This window comes from Lontra canadensis, unplaced genomic scaffold (assembly GCF_010015895.1).
Source record: "Lontra canadensis isolate GAN:19392208 unplaced genomic scaffold, GSC_riverotter_1.0 scaffold1, whole genome shotgun sequence".
NCBI lineage: Eukaryota > Metazoa > Chordata > Mammalia > Carnivora > Mustelidae > Lontra > Lontra canadensis.
Window position 1 is genome coordinate 103,433,273 of NW_022630995.1, and position 27,929 is coordinate 103,461,201.

At 40.2% G+C, this 27,929-nt stretch overlaps 1 protein-coding gene across 2 annotated transcripts in view; it reads left to right on the top strand.

Moving 5' to 3' along the window:
• Positions 1 to 27,929, top strand: part of MANBA (mannosidase beta) — a 121,067-nt gene that overhangs the window by 10,854 nt on the left and 82,284 nt on the right. For both annotated transcript variants that reach the window (XM_032860840.1, XM_032860849.1), the window contains exons 2-5: positions 6,071 to 6,165; positions 9,958 to 10,063; positions 11,094 to 11,264; positions 18,048 to 18,171. In XM_032860840.1, coding sequence (XP_032716731.1) covers positions 6,071 to 6,165; positions 9,958 to 10,063; positions 11,094 to 11,264; positions 18,048 to 18,171 — 496 coding nt within the window. The remainder of the gene's footprint in view (positions 1 to 6,070; positions 6,166 to 9,957; positions 10,064 to 11,093; positions 11,265 to 18,047; positions 18,172 to 27,929) is intronic.

Genomic DNA, 27,929 nt, shown 5'->3' on the forward strand with positions numbered 1-27,929 from the left:
TCAGCTTTTTAATCTGTGCTGTGAAGGACATCCTAAATGCTGAATGAGACACACAGAATATTTTTTTCTTCCAGTATTAAAAAAAAATGATATTCACAAATGTTTTAAAGAAACTTCTGTGTAATCAAGGTGGTGACCCCGAATTAAAAAAAAAAAAAAAAAAAACAACCAAAAGGACAAACCTCTGATTATGTTCTTGATTTCTTATAATTGTATTTGGAAATTGCTTCCCACTCCTGATAAACATTCTAAAATGTCCCTAAGGGGCGCCTGGGTGGCTCAGAGGGTTAAGCCTCTGCCCTCGGCTCAGGTCTTGATCCCAGAGTCCTGGGATTGAGCCCCACATCGGGCTCTCTACTCGGCAGGGAGCCTGCTTCCCTTCCTCTCTCTGCCTGCCTCTCTGCCTCCTTGTGTCTCTGTCTCTGTCATTAAATAAATAAATAAAATCTTAAAATGTCCCTAAATGCGCATTATTATCTTTTTTTTTGGGGGGGGCAGGACCAGCAATTCTGAGATCCCAAACTAAAAAAATGGTAAAAGGAAAAATATCAGACTCTACAAATGTCCCAGAATTTGTCTTTATTTTTTTACCTTTTTTTACTTTTATTTTTTATAAACATATAATATATTTTTTTCGCCAGGGGTACAGGTCTGTGAATCGCCAGGTTTACACACTTCACAGCACTCACCATAGCACACACCCTCCCCAATGTCCATAATAACCCCACCCCCCCAACCCCCCTCCCCCCAGCAACCCTTAGTTTGTTTTGTGAGATTAAGAGTCACTTATGGTTTATCTCCCTCCCAATCCCATCTTGCTTCATTTACTCTTCTCCTACTCCCTTAACCCCCATGTTGCATCTCCTCTCCCTCATATCAGGGAGATCATATGATAGTTGTCTTTCTCCGATTGACTTATTTCGCTAAGCATGATACCCTCTAGTTCCATCCACGTCGTCGCAAATGGCAGGATTTCATTTCTTTTGATGGCTGCATAGTATTCCATTGTGTATATATACCACATCTTCTTTATCCATTCGTCTGTTGATGGACATCTAGATTCTTTCCATAGTTTGGCTATTGTAGACATTGCTGCTATAAACATTCGGGTGCATGTGCCCCTTCGGATCACTACGTTTGTATCTTTAGGGTAAATACCCAGCAGTGCAATTGCTGGGTCATAGGGTGTTGGGAAAATTGGATAGCCACATGCAGAAAAATGAAATTGGATCATTTCCTTACACCACACACGAAAATAGACTCAAAATGGATGAAGGACCTCAATGTGAGAAAGGAATCCGTCAAAATCCTTGAGGAGAACACAGGCAGCAACCTCTTCGACCTCAGCCACAGCAACATCTTCCTAGGAACATCGCCAAAGGCAAGGGAAGCAAGGGCAAAAATGAACTATTGGGATTTTATCAAGATCAAAAGCTTTTGCACAGCAAAAGAAACAGTTAACAAAACCAAAAGACAACTGACAGAATGGGAGAAGATATTTGCAAACGACATATCAGATAAAGGGCTAGTGTCCAGAATCTATAAAGAACTTAGCAAACTCAACACCCAAAGAACAAATAATCCAATCAAGAAATGGGCGGAAGACATGAACAGACATTTCTGCAAAGAAGACATCCAGATGGCCAACAGACACATGAAAAAGTGCTCTATATCACTCGGCATCAGGGAAATACAAATCAAAACCACAATGAGATACCACCTCACACCAGTCAGAATGGCTAAAATTAACAAGTCCGGAAATGACAGATGCTGGCGAGGATGCGGAGAAAGGGGAACCCTCCTACACTGTTGGTGGGAATGCAAGCTGGTGCAACCACTCTGGAAAACAGCATGGAGGTTCCTCAAAATGTTGAAAACAGAATTTGTCTTTAAATGGGAGAAAAAAGTTTAAAAAACACATGGAGCTTTCTAAAATGTCTGTAACAAGATACCTTGGGAGTTCAGTTCAAAAATAGAAGTTGATGCACTAAAACAGATGTTTCAGTATAGCTCTAAAAATCTTGTAAGTACAGCCATTTGGAAGGATGATCCTGGATCAGAAGTTTTATTCCTTTGTATCTGCATTAGGTACACACGCCTCATCTCTGTCGTCATAATTGTCTTTGTAATTTCCTTTGGTGTAGTGGTCATAAGCACTCTGGCCTTCCATATCCATATCCTCCAGGTCATTGTATTTGCCACTCCTGTAGCCTTGATCCCCGCCACCTCTAGAGTAACTGCAACCTTGCCCCTGGGCCCCCAAATCACCCCCTCTAGTTCCCCTGGCTGACTTGCCAGAGAGATCCATGTGGATCTGGTGACCATCCAGAGACTCTCCATTCATGGCTCTCTTGGCATCAGAGACCCGCTCTAGTTTGGTGAAGGTAGTGAAATTAAAACCTCAGGATTGCTGAGTCTCGCAAGTCCTTGACAACAACTACCTCAGAAATAGGACCAGAGCTGCTGAAGTGGTCTTCCAGAGCATGCTTATTGATGTGGAAGTTGAACCCTCCCACGAAAAGCTTTCCTTCTTCAGAAGACATGGCAGTGAGTTTGAGTACTACAAATTAAGCAGAAGGACCAGAAAAATAGCTGTCCTTGAGGAGTGGAGAGACTGGGCAGTTAGCTTTAAATAGGACTCAGAGTTTTAATATGAGCAAAGGGGGTCAGACCTGTTTGGAACTAAATTAAGTTGGTTACTTAGCATTTGGAATAGTTATTATAAATGTAATCTAAGCTTCTACAGTCTTTATTTTAGGGAAGGTAAGATATTTTCCCTTACAGGAAATTTTTTTAGTAGCCTTCATCTTTTGGAGTAATTTTAGGTTCACAGCAAAATTGAATGCAAATGCAGACGTTTCCATATATACCCCCCTCCACACACTTGCACAGCCCCCCATAACAACATCCCTCCAACAGAGTGGTACATTTGTTATCATCAGTGAACCTGCACTGACCTATCATTATCACCCTATGCATATAATTTATATTAGAGTTCACTCTTGGTGGTGTGTATCTGTGGGTTTTGACAAATTTATTGTATCTGTTCATCATTATAGTATCATTTAGAGGAGTTTCACTAACTTCAAAATCTTCTGTCCTCTGCCTATTCATCCCTCTCTCCCTCAATCCTTAATCCCTGGCAACCACTGCCCCCCCCCCCCCCCCTCTGACAACTACCCCTCCTGTTTTTTTTTTTAAAGATTTGTTTATTTGTCAGAGGGGGTTGGTGGTGGTGCAGAGGTGCCCCGCAACCACTGATCTTTTTACTGTTAACGTGGTTTTGCCTTCTCCAGAACATCATGTGGTTGGAGTCATATAGTATCACATACGACATATCAGATAACGACATATCAGATACATACATATAGTATGTAGCCTTTTCATTGTTTTGTTTTGTTTTTTTTTTAAAGATTTTATTTATTTATTTGACAGAAACAGCCAGAGAGGGAACACAGCAGGGATATGGGTGAGGGAGAAGCACACTTCCCACCAAGCAGGGAGCCTGACCTGGGGCTCCATCCCAGGACCATGGGATCATGACCTGAGCTGAAAGCAGATGCTTAATGACTGAGCTACCCAGGCGCCCCGGTTTGTGGCCTTTTCATTTTGGCTTCTTTCAAGTAAAAGAAAACTTTAACCTCCAAATTCTATTTGTCTAGAAAAAATACATCTGAGAAGCTTGTCCTCTCGAACTCAACAGGCAACTTACTTCAAGAGACTGAGAGACAGGAAGGGGACTTGTGCCACACAAACCAGATCATCAGTCAGCCTCACGGCTTAGCAGGATGACATGTTGCAACTGCATTAGCCTTCACACCTTACTTCTCATGTTATTTTTAACTGGATTGGACTGAGTCCACAGTGTAGAGTTATAAATAAGGCTGGGTGGAGACACATGGACAGGCTAATTATTAGGTACTTCTTTAAACCTGTGTCCTTAAATAGTTATTCCATGCTTATTCATCAGAGACGCTGAGTCCTGTGTGTGTTGGAAGAGCAGAAAAGGAAACAAGTTGGCTGGGCCTGGCACACCCTACTTAGCAGAATAAAACCTCATTGTTAATCAGCCCTTAAAAGTCAGTTTGGTGATTATCAGTTGTTACTAAATCTCATTAACTGCACTCTTCCCTAGTAGTTTATTAAAATATTTCTTCCAGAGGCTCCTGGCTGGCTTAGTCCATAGAGCATGTGACTCTTGATCATGGTGTTGTGAGTTCGAGCCCCACATTGGGTGGAGAGATTACCTAAAAATAAATAAAATCTTAAAAATAAAATGAAATGTTTCTTCTAGTCAGGAGTAATTTCTGACAGGTACTATTCTTTCCATCTTGACATACACCCGGCCTTGTTGTAGTGCGTCTTACTGACTTGTGCTCTGAGCAGGTGCCCAACTGGCCGTTGCCAACCTAACTTGGTCATCTGTGGAAGTTAGACAAAGTTGGCTTTTCCTTCTCCATCTGGAGATGCAATTCCTGAGGATATCACCCTTGGTCCTGTCCCAGTGGGAGAGGACTGCACTGTTTCCTTCTTTGTAGCTGTGATGTTGTTCACAAAAAGATGGACCAAAAAGCGTCACTTACCACTTTCTTTACTGTGTCCTCATCTGGAATGTAAAGTGTAGAAAATGGGTAGGAAAAGAAGGAACTCTGAGTATTATGAAAGGAAGGACCTAGGGCTGGACACTCAGTGAGAATAGCATTGGTGAACACCCAGCAGGCCTGTTGCCTGGGGTAGACATTGGCAACCATTTTCAGTAAAGGCCTGGACACTACTTTAGGCATCATGGGTCATATGGCCTCTGTCATACCTACTCAGCTGTACTGTTGTAGCATGAAAGCTGCCATGTATGATTTGTAAAGGAACAGGCATGGCGGTGCTCCAGGAAAGCTTTATTTATTGACATGTGTCCATTCTTAGCTCACTGGCTGCACAGAAACAGGCAGTGAGCTGCACGTGGCCCATGGGTTATAGTTTGCTGACCTGGTCTGGGACAATACAGGTAACCTGAAGTTGGTCCGTTCGATGGTATCCATGCTGCCTGTGTGTTTCCTGTAGAGGTCCTTATTGTGCTCATTTAGTAAAGCTTGGTTAAAAATAACTTTGGAAATACTACGTGAATCCAAAGAGTGGGCATTTTGCTGATGTTTGGGTAGTAGAGGAGAACCATCCCCCCTGAGGCCCGCTGGAATAGTGGCAGCAATAAGCATGGTGACAATTAAAGGGCTATAAGAGAGTGAGGGTCAGGGCACCTGGGTGGCTCAGTCCTGTAAGCATCTGCCTGGGGCTTACGTCATAATCTCAGGGTCTTGGGATCGAGTCTAACATCAGGATCCCTGCTCAGCGGGGAGACTGCTTCTCCCCCTCTCTCTGTCACTGCCCCTGCTTGTGCACTATTGCTTGCTCGCTCGCTCACTCTCTCACATAAATAAATAAATAAATAATCTTTAAAAAAAAAGAAAAGACTGAGGGCCGCACAGCAGATGTTCTGACTTTTATTTTCTGCTAATACCTCAGAGGTTCTGTATTTGCTTTTAACAAGGGCAGCTAATCTTCATCTCCATACATGTTCTTATTGGTAATGAAACTATGTTATTTCTATCTCAAAGCTCTTTCATTGAGGAACTTTGTTAGACTTTTTTTTTTTTTTTTAGTATAGACGGAGATCACAAGTAGTCAGAGAAGCAGGCAGAGAGAGAGGAGAAAGCAGGCTCCCCGCAGAGCAGAGAGCCCTATGCGGGGCTCGATCCCAGGACCCTGGGATCATGACTTGAGCCGAAGGCAGAGGCTTTAACCCACTGAGCCACCCAGGTACCCCCTTGTTGGACTTTTTAAGAAAACATTTTTTAGTATTTTTTTGTTATCTGAAAGCCATGTTAACTTTGTTGAAAGTTAAATGGATGGAACTTTAGCCTTGAGGATGGCATGTGCCAGCATATGAAATGCTTACACTCCTAGGCCCAGAGTTCATTAATTTTTAGGTAACAAATGGCTATTGTTAATAATTTATTTCATGTTTATTTAATGTATTTATTTTTGCATAATTGTCTGCCATAATTTTTATCAACAGGATCCGTACTACAGATTTAATGACCTTGACTACAGATGGATCTCCTTGGATAACTGGACTTACAGCAAGAAATTTAAAATCCCCTTTAACATTAGGTATGTATGTGTGTATATCTATATCTACATCTGTATTTTTTAGTTATTGTTATTATCGATCTTTTTCTTTCTCTGCCGTAATCTTTTGTTTGTTTCGGTTGCATGTCGGAGAGTTGGGAGACCAAAGCCTTTTCCTATAAAAGTGACTATTTGATTTATGTTTTGACTTGTATCTAAGAATGGTGCCACTGACCATCAGTCATGAAATTATGTCTTACTCAGTCCTCCTTCCACTGGTTATAATGGAGTCACCTATACCTAGTCAGTTCTCTTATCTCCATTTCCTTCTCTCTGCCCCCCCGACCACATAATCACTAGAATGTGTTATAATTTGTCAGGTAGGATCAGAGCTATATCATTTTTCCCATGTAGTGTTAGCCAGCCATTGAGGCTATGGCATTCGCCTTATGTTATGTCATGAAGCCATGAGGAAAAGCATAGTAATTTCAGTAATGTTCCATGGAACAGAAAGTAACCCAGTTATATCTACCACCATTATTGCTAAATAAAAAAAAGTCTTCTGTGCTGTGAAGTGTGTAAACCTGGAGATTCACAGACCTGTACCCCTGGGGGAAAAAAAAAATATATGTTTATAAAAAGTAAAATTAAAAAAAAAAAAAAAGAAAATTCCCGTATGCTGATCAAAGTTGAAATGAATACAGGAAAAATAGTACATTACATTCAAATAAACAGATAAAATAGGAGAGAGAAAAAAAAAAAGTCTTCTGTCCCTTTTGCGTGATTTTTTTCTGGGGGTGGGGTTCATTATTTACCAGCCTCTTGAAAGAGAAATAAATCCAGACTGTGGTGCTCAACTTTGCGACATGGCTGTGCTCTGGGCCCTTATTTCCAGATAATACTAAAAATATCTCTGTAAGGGGGTTCTCTTTCATCTTGAACTCAGCATATCCAAAATTTAAACGATTGATTTTCCCATTTAAAGCTTACTTTAAATTGTAACAGCCTTATTGTTTCTCTTAAGATAACACCGTTTTGCTGATCTTCTGTGTCTAAAGTGGTTTGAGCTTATATGGTTTTTCTTTATCTCTGTATGTGGTCTCTTTCTGAGTCCTGTTAATTTCTGCCTATCATTTTTCTTGACTCAGCCCCTTTCTCCTCATTTCCCAGCTTCCACATTTGCCTTGGCCTTTGTGAGTGAGTGCCTACAATTAGGCCAAAGCTGCAACTAAATTTCTTGCTTTGTCTTTTTATTCTCCAGTCTTATATATGGAAATGTTAGACTCATCTTCCACAAACATTAGATTCATCTTCCCAACATACTGGTTTTACCATGATGTTCTTGCTCAAGAATGACAGTGTTGGGGCACCTGGGTGGCTCAGTTGGTTAAGCATCTAACTCTTGGTTTCAGCCCAAGTCATGATCTCTGGGTCTTGAGATGGAGCCCCACATTGCCTTGTGCTCCATACTCGGTGTGGGAGTCTGCTTGAGAGTCTCCCTCACTCTCCCAAGTAAATAAATAAAGTTTTAAAAAAGAAGGCACTGTCCTTCTTGAGCAAAGGAATGACAGTGTCTTCCCTTTTTTTTTTTTAAAGGTTTATTTATTTTAGGGAGAGAGAGAGAGAGCGTGCATGCGTGTGAGAGCCCACGAGAGACCATGAGTGGGGGGAGGGGCAGACGGAGAGGGAGAAACTCTCAAACAGACTCCCCACCCAATGGGAGCCGGAGGCTGAATCCAGTGGGTGGGTGTGGGGGGCAGGGACTGAATCCTACAATGCTGAGATCAGACTTGAGCTGAAATCAAGAGTTGGAGCCTTAACCAACTGAGCCACCCTGGCGCTCTGACAGTGTCTTACTTTTCATTGATAAAACCAGTTTCATCTTCCCTGCTTATTTGTGAAAATACTACTTAATCTTGCCTATTCTGTCCCACTTCCTGCATCCCCTCCTGCCCTGCTGACTTGACCAGATTCTTTCCCTTAGCTCCCTAGCATAACCTCTACACTTGAAACTAGCTCATTATTTTTTTTTTTAAGATTTTACTTGTTTATTTATTTGACAGAGAGAGAGAGAGAGAACATGAGTGGGGGGGGAGGAACAAGAGGAGAGGGAGATGCAGACCCCCAGCTAAGTAGGGAGCCTGATGTGGGACTTGATCCCAGGACCTCCGGGATCGTGACCTGAGCTGAAGGCAGATGCTTAACTGGCGCCCCTACCTAGACATTTCTATTCATTAAAAAATAAAAACAAAACAAAAAACTTTATTGAGACCTAATTCACACACTATACAATTCACCATTTTATTTATTTTTTTATTTATTTAAAGATTTTATTTATCTATTTATTTATTTGACAGAGAGAGACATAGCGAGAGGGAACACAAGCAGGGGGAGTGGGAGAGGGAGAAGCAGACTCTCCGCTGAGCAGGGAGCCCGATGCGGGGCTCGATCCCGGGCTCGATCCCAGGACCCTGAGATCATGACCTAAGCTGAAGGCAGATGCTCAATGACTGAGCCACCCAGGTGCCACCAATTCACCCTTTTAAAGTGTACAGTTTAGTAGTTTTTAGTATATTCAAAGCGTTGTGCGGCCATCATTGTCCTCATCAGAGAGAAGGTCATACCGATTAGCTGTCATTCCCCATTCTCAACATCCCCATTCCCTCATCCCTATCCCAGCACTAGGCAACCACTGACTCATTTTCTATGGGTTTTTCTCCTCTGGGAATCTCACATAAATGGAACTGTACTGCATGTGGTCCTTTGTGACTGGCTTCTCTCACTTAGGGTAACAGTGTTTTCAAAGTCCATCCGTGTTGTCACATTCACTGATACTTAATTTCTTTTTATCACTGATACTTTATTGCATGGATATACCCCATTTTATTTATTCTGTTCGTCTTGAAATTCTTATTTCTCTCTTGAAGTCTTTCCTTATGACATAAGCTCTGATAGCATTTATAGTCCGTCTAACCAGACTATACTATAAAATAGAAGAAATGGAATGTTTTCTCTTTTATTCCTGTGTTTTAGGCTTGAATGGCAACTAGATTACAGATTCCTTAAATTCAGAGAGTGTTTTAGTTCTCTGTAGGGCTTAGCAGAGTACTGGGCTCATCATATTCACTCATAGATATCTGTTAGTTGGTTAATACGTTCTCTTAGTGTCATAAATGTAATACTTTGTGAAAATGCTTTATATCTGCTATTTAACTAAATTATCATAAGAATTTTGTAAAGTCCGAGAAAAAAGTCTATGCATTTGGAAATTGTAAGCTGTGCTCATGGTTTTATGGCAGTTGAAATACTATGAAGAAAGATAAGCTAGATTACTCAACATAACAAGGGTATTATGCTAAGCAAAATAAGCCAATCAGAGAAAGTCATCATATGATTTCACTCATATGTGTAATTTAAGAAACAAAACAGAGGATCTAGGGGAAGGGAAGGGAAAATAAGATAAGATGACATCAGAGAGGGAGATAAACCGTAAAGGACTCTTAACAAAAACAAAGTGAGGGTTGCTGGAGGGAGGTATATGGGAAGATGGGGTAACTGGGTGACAGACATTAAGGAGGGCACGTGATGTGATGAGTACTGGGTGTACAGTGAATCACTGAACTGTACCTCTGAAACTAATAATATGTCATATGTTAATTAATTGAATTTAAATTAAAATGTATTAAACCAATACTTACAAAAATTTCATTGGAAACTGCCTTTTAAGATTGTGTATTCTCTGTGAAATATTTATTCCTTTAGTTTTTAATAAAAAAAGATTTATTCGAGTTCATGTTTTACACATCTTGTTTTAAAAATCTTTTCTTTTTTAAGCAAATGGCAAAAAGTGAATTTGATTTTTGAGGGCGTCGACACAGTTGCAAAAGTCCTGCTAAATAGTGTTCCTATTGGGAAAACAGGCAACATGTTCAAAAGATATGTAAGTATCCAGTGACGTCAGGTTAAAAGCTACTGATACGTGTTTGTGTGTTAATTGTTGTGAATAGAGAAAGGTAAGTGCATAATTGCCCACTCAGGCAGTGCTCTTGTTTTTTTTGTTTGTTTGTTTGTTTGTTTGTTTTTTAAAGATTTTATTTATTTGACAGAGAGAGATCACAAGTAGGCAGAGAGGCAGGCAGAGAGAGAGGAGGAAACAGGCTCCCTGCTGAGCAGAGAGCCTGATGTGGGGCTCGATGTGGGCCTCTATCCCAGGACCCTGAGATGATGACCGGAGCTGAAGGCAGAGGCTTTAACCCACTGAGCCACCCAGGCGCCCGAGGCAGTGCTCTTTGAAGCGTGGGTTAAGTTATTTTCTTTCTCAGTTGCGTCATTGTAGAGTGATGAAAACACCACAGACCCTGTGGAGTCGTTGTGAGGACTTAATAAGCTAATGATGTAAAATGTTTGACACAGTTCTTGGCGCGTGAAAAGTGTTCAGCGAATGCTGTTCCCTTCTCTGTTGTTTGGTGATCCAGAGTTTCATGTGAAACGCCAACTGACGTTACATTAAGATATCATATCCTGGTCTCCATTCCAGGGTAGAACTTTTCAAAAACAAAAATAACTTATGACTTAGAAATAACATGCTGTTCATACCAGAGAGTCAGGTTGTCATGAAGCATCTAGGAAATTCCCTGGCTGTTCAAGGCCACGTCTCAAATAGCCAGAGCAGACATTCCAGGACTAAAGATATTTTCTGCTTGCTCTCTTTGCCTGGGACCATCATCTGTCAGTACAAATAGAAGGAGAAACCTAGAAATCTACTTTTGGGTAGGAGAACGTGTTCGCTTGTACCTATAAGCAGGCAACTAGGTTATACTATTTCAGTGAAGTGCTTTCTTCTGCAAAAAGGCTAACCCTAAAGATTTCAATTATTTTATTCATCTTTCACACATTTTTATATATCTATATCTATATCTAAAATTTTACACACGTGTCCACTTCCACATCTGTTCTTTCCTTTAATGCAGAGCTTTGATGTTACCAGTGTGGTTAGAGATGTGAACTCCCTTGAACTGCGTTTCCAGTCACCAGTGTTGTATGCGGCCCAGCAGAGCAAAGCTCACGCTAACTACTCTGTGCCTCCAGACTGCCCTCCGCCTGTGCAGAAGGGCCAATGCCACGTAAACTTCATTCGAAAGGTAACGGTCTTGCAAATGGAGGGGGCTTTAGGCTTGAGAATGGGGTATGCCGGCGTGTGAAATGCTTGTTTGAAGACACCAATAGTATTTTAGAAGTTGGGCATCTCTTTCCTGCCTGCTTCGTGGGATGGAACACTTGAAATAAGAACCAAAAGGTTATACCAATTTTTTGAAGAATCTTTGTCTTCCTAGATTTCCTTCCCGAAGCATGCCTCAAACTTAGGTAACAACAGAAAAAGAAGAAAAATAGGTGACTGATAATGTAATTTTACAAATTATTTTTTTAAGATTTTATTTATTTATTTGAGAGAGGGAGTAGGAGGACATGAGCTGCAGGAGGGGCAGAGGGACAAGCTGATTCCCACTGAGTGGGGAGCCCAATGTGAGGCTCAATCCCAGGACCCTGAGATTATGACCTGAGCCAAAGTCAGATGCTTAGCTGACTGAAACACTCAGACACCCCTACAAATTATTTTTTTAACATTTAAGTTTATCCAACTTTTCACCAGACTGTATGGTTTATACTTATTAGTGATTCGTGTTACTAGGAAGCCTTCTGCAAATACTGATATATTTGCTGATGTATTCTTATATTTTACTGCTAGGTTCACATAAAATCTAATAAAAATGACAAAATCCACAAGATGATTATTTTTCCTTGAGTTTCATCTGAGTCTAAATGACTTGAGTTTATTCCAGTACGTGGTTGGATTAGTTTTCTCTGTGGCATTAATTTTTCAATTTTATTTTTATTAAAACATTTTTTTTTAAGATTTTTATTTATTTATTTGACAGACCGAGATCACAAGTAGTCAAAGAGGTAGGCAGAGAGAGAGGAGGAAGCAGGCTCCCTGCTGAGCAGAGGGCCCGATGTGGGGCTCGATCCCAAGATCCCGGGATCATGACCCGAGCCGAAGGCAGAGGCTTTAACCCGCTGAGCCACCCAGGCGCCCCTATTAAAACATTTTTAATTGTGATAAAATATCCATAGCACAAAATTTGCCATCTCTACCGTTTTTAAGTGTGTGGTTCACTAGTATTAAGTATATTCACATTGTTGTGGAACAGATCCCAAGAACCTTTTCATGTTGCAAGACTGAAACTCCATACCCGTTAAAAAACAATTCCCAGGAATGTGTGGGTGGCTCAGTAGGTTAAGGGTCTGCCTTTGGCTCAGGTCATGATCCCAGGGTCCTGGGATCTAGTCCCGCATAGGGCTCCTTGCTCAGCAGGGAGCCTGCTTCTTCCTCTGCCTGCCATTCCCCCTGCTTGTGCTCTCTATCTCTCACAAATAAATAAATAAAATCGTTAATAAATAAAAACTTCCTATTTTCCCCTCCTCCCAGCCCCTGGAAACCACCGTTATTTCTGTTTCTATGAATTTGACTACTCTAGATACCTCCGATGAGTGGAATCACGCACATTTGTCTTGTTGTGCCTGGCATATTTCATTTAGCATAATGTTCTTCATGCTGTAGCATGTGTCTGAATTTCACTTCCTTTTTAAGTCTGAATAATATTCCATTGTATGTACATGCCACATTTTATTTATTCATTCATCTGTCAGTAGACATTTGGGTTACTTCCACCTTTTGACTGTTGTGAATAATGTTGCTGTGTATGGATGTACCAATATCTCTTTGAGATCCTGCTTTTAGTTCTTTTGCATCTAGACCAAGAAGTGGGATACTGCAGTGTATGGTAATTCTATTTTAAATATTTTTGGAAATTGGCATTTGGTTTTAAAAACAAATGTAAGCATTGGTTTCACTGTGAAGATATTGAGAATATTTTTCCAATATTAGTTAGCTAAAGCCTCAGTTAGTAAATTCTGATTATTTAAGTTAAGTGGCTCTCTTCAGACTGGCTGGATTTATCATTAAATTATGTTTCTCTGATATAAGTACTAAGGTCAAATTTATACCTCCTCTGGTTTTATTCAACCTACTTAAATTTGTGTCAGTGTCTCAATATAATCGTTTGTTCCTACTAACGTAAAGGAAAGGTCTGTAACTGAGCAGTCAGGTATCTGTGGAATACTGTGCACTGAGACTTGTTTAAAATTCACTTTCTGTTTTTGGCCTTTGGCTTCAAATGGCACAGTGGTTCGAATAGTAGAGTTTGTGCTTTTTCTCTCTCTTCTTCTGTCTTCAATCTTCGAGAACCTCCTGAATCCTAATGTTACTTTTCCAGTCATCAGTGAAAGTATATATATGTTACACCTATATCCATGTAGTGGTTTTCCTTTACCCCACCATTCAGTTTGTGGCAAATAAAATACACTTTCGGGGCACCTGGGTGACTCCGTTGGTAAAACTTCTGCATTTGGCTGGAGTCGTGATCCCGGGGTTCGGGGATCCAGCCTCCTTCTCCCTCTCCCTCTGACCTTCCCCCCTGCTTGTGCTCTTTCTTTCTCTCTCTCTAATGAATAAATTAAAAATCTTAAAAAGAAAGAAAACACACTTTCAGTTTCTCTAGGTAGAATAAAGCCCTCATCACTGAAATCAGGAGTCAGACCCAAGATTCTGCTCTCAGGGTGTGTGGCACACTAACCCTGGGGCAAACTTACCAGAGCACTGAATTGCATCTTGATGTTTCTGGCTAGACCAGCATGGTCCAGTGGAAAAAGACTTGAATTGGAGAGCAAATCAGGAATCTTAGATCTGAATTCTGGCCTTAAGACCAGAATGATCTTAAGCAAGTCCATCATTTATGTATGGAGCTCCTTCCCTTCTTGACTGTGTTGATAGGAGCATACAGTGAAATAATAATGTAAATGCATTTTGCATACATGAAGGGCTATATAGCTATTCAGAATGTAAGATAGTGTTATTATTTATTTTGGAGACTTATTTCTGTGGTTACAGACTTCTAAGTGTGTTACTGATTATATGAAGTTAGTGGAGTAGTGCTATCAACACAGATCCCTTCTTACCTCTGCTTCCTTCCCTGTTCAGCCTGGATGGTGGGGCATATCGCTTCAGCTACCCTCTTAGCAATATTCTCCACCACCCCCTTGTTTTCTACCTATATCTCTGGCCATTCCTTCTAAGTTACTTTATCCAGATCAACCTATCCCTCTTAGAAGTTGTATCATTCATGCTTTGCTCTGTTCCAGACACATTCCTCCTCTCATATTATACCTTCTCTAAACTATCTCATTTAGCTTCACTTCTTCAATAACCAGTCAAATTTCTTTCTTTTTTTAAATAATTTATTTATTTGACAGAAAGAGAGAGATCACAAGTAGGCAGAGAGGCAGGCAGAGAGAGGAGAGAAGCAGGTTCCCTGTGGAGCAGAGAGCCAGTGTGGGGCCTAATCCCAGGACCCCGAGACCATGACCTGAGCCAAAGGCAGAGGCTCAACCCATTGAGCCACCGAGGTGCCCCACCAGTCGAATTTCTAATGACTTCTAATATTGTATCTTCAGTCCAGACCTCCAGGCCTTATACTGATTGCCTACTTGGCATCTTTAGTTGCCTGATTCACAGGGACCTAAAACTCAGGATGTCCAATACTGCACTTGATCTAAATCCTTCTCCCAGGTTTCCCTGTCTCGCTGAATGGAATACCATCCAGGATAGTTGCTCAAGCCAGAAACCCAAGAGTTGTTTTTGATAACTCCTCCTCTCTCTTTTCCCTCCTCCAGTCCATCCCTAAGTCATTTTGACCATGTGGACATTACCTCTTTAATAGTTCTTTAATCTTCCTGTGCTCTATTTCTTGTATCATGCTTGAGTTCAAGCCATCATTTCTTTTTTTTTTTTTTTTTTTTTTTTAAAGATTTTATTTATTTATTTGACAGAGAGAGATCACAAAGCAGGCAGAGAGGCAGGCAGAGAGAGAGGAGGAAGCAGGCTCCCTGCTGAGCAGAGAGCCCGATGCGGGGCTCGATCCCAGGACCCTGAGATCATGACCCGAGCCGAAGGCAGCGGCTTAACCCACTGAGCCACCCAGGCGCCCCCAAGCCATCATTTCTTGTGTGAAATATTATCCTGGCCACCTAACTTCAAACTACAACCTAATTTACCTTCCTCTAATTAATTTTACATAGAGCAGCCAGAATCTTCTTTTCAGACAAAAATCATTATAGCACTGTCCTTAAAACTCTTCAACAGTTTCTCATTGCCTTTAGGCTAAAGTAACAGATCTTAGTTCAGTCTGACTCATGCCCACTTCTGTCTTCTCCCCATCTCTTCCTATTGTTCCCTCTTCATCTCCTGGAATATGTCATAGTCTCTTGCACCTCAAGGCCTTTGCACTTGCTGTTCTTTCTTCTTCTTTTTTTTAAAGATCTTATTTATTTATTTGAGAGAGAGAAAGAGCGCATGAGAGAGGAGAAGCAGACTCCCTGCGGAGCTGGGAGCTAGACGCGGGATGCGGGACTTGATCCCAGGACTCCGAGATGATGAGTTGAGCCAAAGGCAGTCACTTAACCAACTGAGCCATCCAGGTGCCACATGCTGTTCCTTCCAGAAGGGATGCTTATACTTCTCTCCTAAACACACTGGACAAGTGGTACTCGCCTTTCAGATCTTCATATGAAAGATACTATTATTCAGGGAAACCTTTCTTGACACCTTTCCTTCCTCTCCCCCATTAGATTGTTCCCTGTTGATGTCTTTTGCACTTGGTGATTATTTATTCAGTACCTGAATTTCCTGCCATTCTGTGAACACTATAAATAGAAAGACTGTCTATTTTGTACATTGATGTACTCCCGCCTGAAATATAAAAAGCACTTCACAAATCTTTTTTGACTAATGAAAACTTTTATCTGAGGAAGTTTTATGAATAGGAGTGATTTGTAGCCCTTGATGGGGAAAATAGTCTGCCTTATAAGATGTTGAATATTTTCGCCCTCCTACTTAGCCCTGTCTCTAATAAAGGAATTACATACTTGAATTTATAAACTCTTTAATAAATAGCCCCAAGATGACTTTCATTCCAAACATGAGAATCTGATGCTGAAATGGTGAATTTAGACAAATGTGAATGGTATAAAGTGGTTTTAATTCTCAGTTTTTCTCTGTAATGGAAACTAATTTATCTCTATCTCAGATAAATACAGATCTTAGGAAATACTTAAATGAGAACAGTTTGGCCGATTCCTCAGGCTCTATTCTACAAATGTTCCATTCAGAAAGAGCTTACTACGTACTGTGGTGTTTATTCCTTTCTAAAGCTGAGCTCATAGCCTCAATGTGTTAATTATCTTTATTTTTAAATGTTACTTTTAAATTTTAAATATTTAAATTTTAAATATTTTTAAATCCTCATTCTTTATAGCTATCACACGTAAATAGAATGTTCTTTATCGTTAAATACAATGATAGGTTCAGATACATTTTGGAGAAGTTTAAAGAGTGACTGTGGTGTTCCTTCAGTGTCATGCTTTTGAAGAATAAAAGTACATAATCAGATTTTAGGTTCTTTTTTTTTTTTTAAGATTTTATTTATTTATTTGACAGAGATCACAAGCAGGCAGAGAGAGAGAGAGAGAGAGAGAGAGGAGGAGGAGGCAGGCTTCCCGCTGAGCAGAGAGCCCGATGCGGGGCTCAATCCCAGGACCCTGGAATCATGACCTGAGCCGAAGGCAGAGGCTTTAACCCACTGAGCCACCCAGGCGCCCCAGATTTTAGGTTCTTAAAACATTTCTGCCAAACAACTGTGTTGCATAGGTTCATGTATTAGTTAACTGTATTAGTTATCTATTGCTGTATAACAACTCATGCCAAAACTTATCAGCTTAAAATAACATTTGTTATCGTAGTTTCTGTCAGTCAAGAATCTGAGTGTGGACTAGCTGGGTGCCTCTGGCTGAAGGCCAGTCGTGAGGTTACAGTCAAGCGTGGACTGGGGCTGTGGTAATCTCATGGCTCTACTGGGCCTGAAGTGTTTGGGCCTAAGCTTATCCATGTGGTTATCGGTAGGGCTCAGATTGGCATCCAAGCTCACTTACTCATGTGGGCCTCTCCACAGAGGCCACCTTACAGCGTGGCAGCTGGCTTCCCTCATGGCCTGGAGATTGTGGGAGAGAGTACCCAGAACAGAAGGTGCAGTTTTTTTATAACTTAATTTTGGAAATGTTTATCACCTCTCCCGTATTCTCTTGGTTAGAAGTGATTCACTAGGCGTAATCCATACTGGAGGAGAGGGGATTACACAGGGCATGAATACCAGGAGGGGATCATTGGAGGCTTTTTTAGATGCTCTGTACGGGACACACACATATACACAAACACTATTGTGGACTGGATTATGTGTTCCTCCCTGAATTTTTATGTTGAAATCCTGATCCTCAGTTGCTAAAACTGTAACCTTGTTTGGAGATAAGGTCCTTAAAGAGGGATTAAGTTAAAATGAGACGTTTAGGGTGGGAGATCAAGTATGAATGATGTCCTTTTAAGAAAAGGTAATGTGTGTGTTTGTGTGTACACGTGCAGGGCGTGCATGCACACACACACACACACACACATGCATGCACACACACACACAGAAAAGACTATGGGAAGGCCCAGTGAGAAGGTGGTATTCTATAAGCCAAGGAGAGAGGCTTCAGAGGAAACCAGACCTGCCAACACCCTGATCTTTGATTTGCCAACCTCTAGAACTGTGAGATAATACATTTCTGTTGTTTATGCCACCCAATCTGTAGTATTTTGTTATGATAGGCCTAGCAAACTAATATACATGTATGTAATATTTTAGAAGAACATGTTTTCCATAGTGTTTAAATTTCATGGTAATTGGGATCTGGTTTTTTTCCCCTTGAAATTATAGGAGCAGAGTTCCTTTGGTTGGGACTGGGGGCCATCCTTTCCTACCCAGGGCATCTGGAAAGATGTCAGAATTGAAGCCTTTAACATTTGTCATCTGAACTACTTTGTGTTTTCCCCTATATATGGTAAGCTAAGAGATGTGATTTCTTGTTTTTCTTTTTTGAGCCTCCTCTGTGATAAAAATTGGGTTTATAATTTGAATATGTAGATATACTTTTCAGAGACTCATTTAAAAAATTTTGTGGCACACTTATCAGCATGAAAAATATATACAAACTGTGATTTGTCATGAAAATTTACAATATAAAATAGGAAGGAGGTAGATAAACATTTTTAAACATATTTTGAAAAGAAAAAGAAAGAAAGCAAGAGCACTTGAGGTTTCTCTGAGCTAAGTGTTCCCTTCTAACAGAATTGGGCCTGCTGCCTTGTACTGCTCTTTGTGGCCTCCGTTCTCACTTTCAGAACTCCAACTGTGCTGAATTCTTAATTTGCTCCCATCACTGGGCTGACTGTCCATCACTGCACGTTTTCTCCTTCGAAAGCTGTGACATACTAGCTTTGTTAAGACTTGGAAGTAAACTGGAATGCAAACAAGGCACAAAGAAAGTTTCGGAAGGTAAAGAAATACTACTTTTTCGGCCAAAGGAACTATTTACAAGAAAGGAGCTTTGAATAAAACTTCAGACATGTCACTGACATCAACAAATCAGTGAAAAGCCGGTCAGATATTTGTTGAGTTGTTTGCCCGGCACTGTGTGTTTGGCATTGAAAGGACCTAGAGTATACTCTTGCCTGCACATTGGTTGGGGTGGGGATGGGATATGTGAACAGTTTACCACACCAAACAAGGCTGGAATAGGCTTGTGGGTTGGGAGGCCCTGTAGTTCAGAAAACCAAGGATCAGGGAGGATTTGTGAAGTCAGGGAAACCAGTGAAGGGGGATCTTTCCCCCCCCCCACAAGATTTTTTTTGTTTATTTGTCAGAGAGATAGAGTACAGGTAGGCAGAGTAGCAGGCAGAGGCAGAGGGAGAAGCAGGCTCCCCATGGAGCAAGAAGCCCAATGTGGGACTTGATCCCAGGACACTGGGAACGTGACCTGAGCCGAAGGCAGCCGCTTAACCGACTGAGCCACCCAGGCATCCCATGACGGGGGTTCTTGAATAATACCTCGTGAACCTTGATCCAGTTATGGGCAAGCCTGCTGGATGGAATAAGCAAGAACATGATGGGTCAGTACAGGAGTTCCGTTATCTTAAAGGCCCTGGTGACCTGAGATTGCTAGTCTATTAGAGCCAAATCTGTTTTCTAAAGGGAAAGACAAAAGCCAATCAGAGATGGTGGGTAATTGAAGTAATTAGGTGCTGCTGGCATTTTTAGATGGGAAAAGGGCATGAAGAGATGTAATTTAAATTGCATGTGTAAAAAAATGTGGCCACTCTAGTGCTTCTGAACTCTTCAGAGGTGTAACTTGAACTGAGTTTTGCTATTAAATTCAAAGAACAGTTCATTCTTCAGAGGTGTAACTTGAACTGAGTTTTGCTATTAAATTCAAAGAACAGTTCATTCTTTCCTATTCCCACCGATATTTTTTTCTCAGGTATAATAGAATCTAGTGGAAGGAGAGGTCTGATTTTGCAAAGAGTTATTTATTTAAATCGTTTTGAAGTTTAATCAAGTCTTAGGTGGTTTGCGAAAAGTGCTGTGTGTTCTAGACACCCTGATACCTGCAAATATTTGAATAACACTGTTCTGGTTTAATTTAAAATTTTGAATATGAAACTAAAATTTCTTCCTGAATATGAGTCATTAGAGTTCAGTTTATTAGTCCCTAGTGACTACGTGAATTTTATTGGAATTAAATCTATTTCAGTGATGTTTAAAATTTAATTTAGATTCAGTGTAATTCCCCATTTCAACTACATTTTTGATATTTTGTGACTGCAATATATTTTGTACTTAATATAGAGAAAAATATGCTTCCTGTTCAGAGGATATGCCCTGCGCATATTAAACAGCAGTTCTTACTATGGTTAATTCTATATAGATTTCAATTTGGTTGTTGGATATAATAAAGAAAATTGAAGCATAAGCATGTGAAAGTGAGGAGAGGAACTTCATTTAGGAGTTTTTTTCAGAGCTCTTTTTCCAGTTTTCCTTTGGAAGACCGCAGTCATCACTGAAATCAATAGTTATTTAAAAGTTGAAAAATAATAAAGAGAATAAGCTAATATATTTTATGCATTTATTTGGTATATAGTATGAGGCAGGCACTGTGAGAGGTACTAAAAGGTTTTTAAGAGGATTAGCTCATAATCAAAACTAGATAAGTGTAACTTTTCTTTAAAATCACATATGTTTATTTTTGAAAATTTTAGTGTAAAAATGAGGCTGGCCAGAACTAATGCAGATGGGACTATCTTGGGGAATAGTAATACAGATAGTTTGTATTTTATACTTTTGCTTGACTGTCTTCTCTAGATTTCTATGCTGAGCTTATATTCCTTCTGTAGTAAGGGAAGAAAGTCGTTAAAACAACCTATTTAGTAATTTCAGCCAACTTGTTATGAAAGGCTTAACTGATTTGACTGTGTGGCACTTTCTACTTTTTCCCTATTGAGGCTAGAAGAACGTAACCTTATTGTTTTTCCAAATGTTCAGTTTATTTCTGAATTTAAAACTAGTAGGTTTACCACCGAAGGTGAAATAACTGACCATAACTTCCCAATTTAATCGTGTGCAGTATGACAGAAAAAAGTCTTTTTGACATTTAAAAAATTAACTTGAAATTCTTATGAATTAGTTTACTTTATATATCTATGTAATACATTTACAGACTTATATATTTATATCAATTCATATATATATATATAGATATCCTTTTCTGTATTCTCAGTCATTATAATGATGGTTTCTAAACTTTTTCACTTTTTAGTATCCTGTGGTCATTTGTTTGATTTTGCCCTAACCTCAGCTTTCTCAATGATTTTCACCCATTCTTAATGTTTAAGATAATAAAAACAAATTTATATTTGAAAAAAATACTGAGGTCAAAGGAAAACAAGAATTACTCCCATTATGTCTTAGGCTCCTGTCATTTATCTAGGTATTAAGAGAGACCAATTCATTGACATGACTTTCTTTAAAACCTTATTAGAAAATGTTTATTTGAATAATTCCCTCGTAGCCCTGAAATAGTCTAATCAGGTTTTAAACAGCAGTAGCTGCTCTAGGGCACCCACATTTTCAGTGTTTTGAACAGTGAAAGATTGACTCTGGTATTGAAAAGGGAAGCCCAGAGGCTTTTTACTGGATGTAGAAACCTGGGAAGATTCTCCTGTTCTTTTTTCTTGGGGAGGGTTAGGGGAATTCTCTCTGGATTTGGGTTTCCAAGGTGGGGAGGAGAGATGGGGAGAAGATAGCTGGTGGGGGTGGATGCCCCAATTCCAAAGATTAAGACATTTATAAGCAAATAATCTGGCCCAAACTGCAGGCCTTGTCTGGTGGTGGTGGTGGTGTGTGTGTGTGTGTGTGTGCGTGCGCGTGTGTGTGTGTGTGTGTGAGAGAGAGAGAGAGAGAGAGAGAGAGACATACATATATTCATTTATTAATTGTTTTTTCCATGCTAGGTCTTTCATTTTTGTAATCTGATGTGAATTGTTCACATTATGCCCTAAAATGTATTAGGGAAGGTTGATCATGCAGTTTTATGAGCTTTTCATCAGCTTACATAAACACATTAAGTCCAAATCTATAATAAGTATGTTCTGAGGAAATGCTGCATTGTTACCACAATCTTCTGTTACCACAGCCAGGAAAAAAAAATAGTATAGAGAAGTTTTTCGGTATGTGAATCCTCTTGAGCTGAGGTGAGCTGTGGATCTTTGACCTGTGCTTGTGCACTTCCACCATCCCAGAGATGCTGCCTTCCCCCGACCCGATCCATATTTCCTTGCTGCCTCAGCCTAAAGTGCCCCCTCTGTCATTCTCCAAGACCTAGCCTTTGGGTTGGAGGACTTAGTTTGGCTAGATCCTGGCCTTCCCCACAAAAGCCTGTATTGAAGGTCATTGCTCCCCTTTGATATGGGGAATGTAATATTACAACATAACGATGATTTGTCAGTCTTGTGCAATGCCTTGTTTGATGCATTTTTTTGAATGCATTCGTTTTGAATCACTTTTTCATTCATCTTCGAATTACTTCACCCATAAAATAACAGTATTCACCCTTGAAAATATCTTTATGGGTAGGTAGGTTGCTTGACTAATCTCTCCTGTGATTAGCTGCCTTGTTGCCTGAATAGATTTTTTTCCCTCTGGAATTTACCAACTTATCTTTGGGGGGAAATTGTGCTTTGCATCTGTTTTGCCTTAGTTTCATCTTTGAGGATTTTGTCCTGCTGAGTAAGCTAGGAGGTCTTGCTGCTTGGTAAAGCAGGGGAAAACAGCTGTTGTAACTAACTGTGAGCCTGCCTTTCCGGCTAATGCAAGCTGTTAGCTCTTTGAAAAGCAGCTGCTGGAGGCTGTCCTATAATTCTAGCAGGAGCACAGGAAAATATCCTGTATTTGAATTGAAACCTTCTGTGGCTTGATCATTTCAGCTTGTTGTCACTGCTGTTTCTTCACATGCACAGGAGGACCTCAACGCTGCAGCTTTTCATCACTTATTAAAGATGCAAGAAGCAAGCAGGCGAAAGGAGGAGCTGTTAGATGCTCAGCAGGGTGAAGCTAATCAAGGCAGCTATCTTTGAATAGCTCCCCCCCCCCGCCCCGCACCCCCAGATGAAGCATTCGTTTTCATCTTACATATGCAACCTCCCTTCCTTTGCAGATCCTTCCCCTGCTGACCCAAATGTTCTTCCATCTCCATGTTCATTCTTTTTTTTTTTTTTTTAAGATTTTATTTATTTATTTGACAGAGAGATCACAAGCAGGCAGAGAGGCAGGCAGAGAGAGAGGAGGAAGCAGGCTCCCCACCGAGCAGAGAGCCCAACGCGGGGCTCGATCCCAGGACTCTGAGATCATGACCTGAGCCGAAGGCAGCGGCTTAACCCACTGAGCCACCCAGGCACCCCTCCATGTTCATTCTTAACCCCCAGATACTGTCCTGTATTCTTAACTATGATCTTGGGTATATTTCTCTATGTAGATTCCACCTTTTGCTTCTTTGGGTTGGGATATAATTTATAGTGCCTGTCAAGGTTTACAGACAGCAATGATTCAAGAAATATATATTTGTATTCTTTGATGCTCCCATAACCGTTGTCATGCCCTCGTGAGATAGTTTAGGTTACAAAGATGGTATTTTGACAAATGAAGGAACTGTGGCAACATATAATTATACATTTAGTAGAGGGTCAGACACACTCTTTATGTTTGTAGATTTCAGCATTCTTTTTCACAGACCCTTTTATTAAGAGGCTAATATTTTATTGTTATATTCTGCCCTCCCCCCATGCTTTGTTTCACATTGAATATCTGATACTTGGACTTAGGATTCTGAAAGACAAAAAGTACCTTTGCTTTTATCATTTTATTTTTTTTTCCATTATGATAAGCATACTTCTTTTTTAAAAGATTTTATTTATTTATTTGACAGACAGAGATCACAGGTAGGCAGAGAGGCAGGCATAGAGAGGGGAGGAAGCAGGATCCCTGCTGAGCAGAGAGCCCTATGTGGGGCTGGATCCCAGGATCCTGGGATCATAACCTGAGCTGAAGGCAGAGGCTTTAACCCACTGAGCCACCCAGGCGCCCGATAAGCATACTTTTTAATCCCCATCACTTATTTCCCCTATGCCCCCATCTACCTCCTCTCTGGTAGCCATCAGTTTGTTCTCTATAGTTAAGGGTCTTTTTCTTGATTTATCTCTTTTTTTCCCTTTGCTTTTTTGTTTTGTTTCTTAAATTCCGCATATGAGTGACATCGTGTGGTATTTGTCTATCTCTGACTGACTTATTTCCCTTAGCCTCTCTCTAGCTCCATCCACATTGTTGCAAATGGCAAGATTTCATTCTTTTTATGGCTGAGTAATATTCTATTGTATATATATATATATATATATATATATACACCACCTCTTCTTTATTCATTCATCTGTTGATGGACACTTGGGCTGCTTCCATAGTTTGTCTGTTGTCAGTAATGCTGCTATAAACATCAGGATGCATGTATCCCTTTGAATTTGTGTTTTTGCATTTTCTGGCTAAATATCCAGTAATGTGATTCCTGGATCCTCAAAGTATCTTTGCTTTTGGCTTTCCTCAGTGTTTATACACAAATTTCAGCATGTGCCTGCTAGTGTCTTTCTCTTTGAGAGGTGCCTCTGTGAGAAATGCATGCAAAGTGGAGAGCCCTAAGAGTTAGGAAACCTGAGCCCTTGACTTGTCTTTTGGCTCAGGAGCTTTTGAGTTAGGTTCTGTAGTTGGGGCCTCAGGAACCTTGTCTACAAAGTGATGTGGAAATTGCAAAGTAGAAGAAATTCTACTTATTGAAGAATTCAGTTCTTCTTGAAGCTGGACACATGATTAATAAAGACATTGATACTTGGGGCTTGATTATAATCAGTTAAGGCAAGGGTTAGGATACAGTGTGAGGGTCTTTCTGGTAGTTATGGACACATTTGAATTCAAGTAACTCAGCCATGTCTTATTTTTCTACTTCTGTGTCTTTTTACACTCTTCTTTTTCTCTTAAACAACTGAATAAAGCTCTTTCTGTTTTTTTAAAGACTTTATTTTTGAATAATCTTTATATGCAACATGGGGCTTGAACTCACAACTCCCAAGATCAAGAGTCACATGCTCTACCAACTGAGCCAGCCAGGCGCCCCAAGCTGTTTTCTTTTCTGATCACATCTCGACAAAGTAGGCCTTACGGGAATATAAGAGGAGCAAACTGGTATATTTTAGAGGTTTTTTTTGTTTGTTTGTTTTTGTTTTTTTTTTAAAGATTTTATTTATTTATTTGACAGAGAGAGATCACAAGTAGATGGAGAGGCAGGCAGAGAGAGAGAGAGAGAGAGAGGGAAGCAGGCTCCCTGTGGAGCAGAGAGCCCGATGCGGGACTCGATCCCAGGACCCTGAGATCATGACCTGAGCCGAAGGCAGCGGCTTAACCCACTGAGCCACCCAGGCGCCCATTTAGAGGTTTTTTTTAAAGGTTAATGTGTTGGCCACATCGACACAAACTGGAACTGTCTTGAAGGTTGTTTGGATGAAGTGGCAGCACACTTATTCTGGTTATGTAGCTGCCTGCTCTTTATACAAATTTCCATGCAAGTCAGATTCTTAGTGGTTGGTTGGTTGGTTGGTTGGTTGGTTAGTATTTAAAGAGTCCTCCCTGAATCAGTTTTGGAAAAACTTGAAAGTGAGTCAGTGGCCAGAACCACATTCTCTGACCTTCTCTGGATAGTCTACCTGATTGATTTTATATGGAACAAACTATAGACCATGGCTTCTTCTGCAGGGAGCGGGACATCAACTAGGGTATCCCTGAGTCTCTGGAAAGGCCTCAAGTTCTAGAGAAAGCAGGTCAGCCTTGTCTGTTTGCCCTGTTTTGGCAGAATTCCTGTGTTGTTTGGGCTCAGAATGAGGAGAGGATGTAAAATCTGGTGTAATTGGGAAGGAGAACTGGGAGGAGATTTTGACTCATTTAATAATTTTTCTTCTTAGCTATCCCCATCCATTTTTTGGAATTGTTTGCATTCTGCTGCTGGAGAGGTGGGAGTGATTGGTATTTGTTATTTTATTTTTTTTAATCTCCGTCTTTTCTTTATTTTTATTTGTTTTATTTTTTATTGGAGTGTAGTTGACACAGTGTTATATTAGTTTCAGGTGTTTCAGTGAGTCTATATGTTATGCTGTGGTCACCACAGGTGGAGCTACCATCAGTCACTGTACCATACTATTACAACACCATTGACTGTATTTCTTATGCTGTACCTTTCCTCCTGTGACTTATTCATTTTATAACAGGAAGCCTGTATCTCCTGCTGTCCATTAGCCATTTTGCCCACCCCATTCCCCCCAATCATCTGCCCTCTGGCAACCATCAGTTCTCTGTATTTATGTAGCTGTTTTTGTCTTTTGTTTGTTGTATTTTTCAGATTCCACATGTAAATGAAGTCATACAGTATTCGTTTTTCTCTGTCTGACTTACTTCACTTAGCATAAAAACCTCTAGATCCAGGGGCGTCTGGGTGGCTCAGTCAGTTAAACTTCTGACTTCTGGTTTTGGCTCAGGTCATGATCTTGGGGCTGAACCCCACAACAGCAGGGGGCTCTCCACTCAGCAGGAGTCTGCTTCTCCCTTTACCCCTTCCCAAGGTTGTGCACTCTTTCTCTCTCTAAAAAATAAATAAATCTTTAACAAAACAAAAAACAAACCTCTAGGTCCATTCTTTTTTGTGACTGAGAAAAATTCTATTATACATGCATACACACCATGTCCTCTTTATCCATTTAGCCGTTGGTGGGCACTTAGGTTACTTCCATATTTTGGCTGTTGTAGATAATGCTGCAGTAAACATAGGGATGCATAGATCTTTTCAAATTAGTGTTTTTGTTTTCTTCAGGTAGATACCAGTAGTGGGATTAGTGGAGCATATGGTATTACTGTTTTTTTTTTTTTTAACTTTTTAAAGATTTTTTTTGAATTTATTATTTGACAGAGATTACAAGTAGACAGAGAGGCAGGCAGAGAGAGAGAGGAGGAAGCAGGCTCCCCGCTGAGCAGAGAGCCTCATGCGGGGCTCGATCCCAGGACCCTGAGATCACGACCTGAGCCAAAGGCAGAGGCTTAACCCACTGAGCCACCCAGGTGCCCGGGTATTAGTGTTTTTGACTATTTGAGGAACTTCTGTATGGTTTTCCACAGTGACTTCACAAGTTTACATTCCCATTAATGTGCGCAACCTCGCCAACACTTTTTATTTCTTGTCTTTTAGATTCTAGCTATTCGAACTGATGTGAGGTGGTATCTCATTGTGGTTTTGGTTTGCATTTTGCTGATATTAGTGAGCATCTTTTCATGTGTCTGTCGACCAACTATATGTCTTTCTTGGAAAAATGTCTGTTCAGATCCTGTGCCTATTTTTTAATTGGATTATTTGTTTTTTTGGTGTTGGGTTGTATATCTTCTTTATGTATTTTGGATTTTAACCCCTTGTAGGGTATATCATTTGTGAATATCTTCCTGAATTTAGTAGCTTACCTTTTTGTTTTGTTGATGGTTTTCTTTGCTGTGCAAGAGATTTTTAGTTTGATATAGTCCTGCTTGTTTATTTTTGCTTTTGTTTCCCTTGCCTTAGGAGACGTATCTAGAAAAATGCTTAGGCTGGTGTCAGAGAAATTACTCCCTATGTTTTCTTCTAGGAATTTTGTAGTTTCATGTCTCACATTTAGGTCTTTAGTCCATTTTGAGTTCATTTTTGAGTATAGCATAAGAAAGCGGACCAGTTTCATTCTTACGGATGTAGCTGTCCAGTTTTCCTAGCACCATTTATTGAAAAGACTGTCTTTTCCCCATTGCATATTCTTTCCTCCTTTGTCATAAGTTAATTGACCGTATAATCATGGGTTTATTTCTGGAGTCTGTTCTGTTCTCTTTGTCTGTGTGTGCATTTTTGTGCCAGTGTCATATTGTTTGTAGTATATCTTGAAATCTGGAATTGTGATACTTCCAGCTTTGTTCTTTCTCAAGATTGCTTTGGCTATTCATGATAGGAATGTTGGGTATTCTTTAGGAAAGGGTAATTTTGTCAGTGCTAGGAGAGGGATGACAGGAAGCTGTATTCTAGAAATGGGTCTTAATTTATAAAAGGGAGCTCTCCTTACCTAGAAATAGGATTTATGTTTAAAAAGTAACAAATAAAAAGAAGTG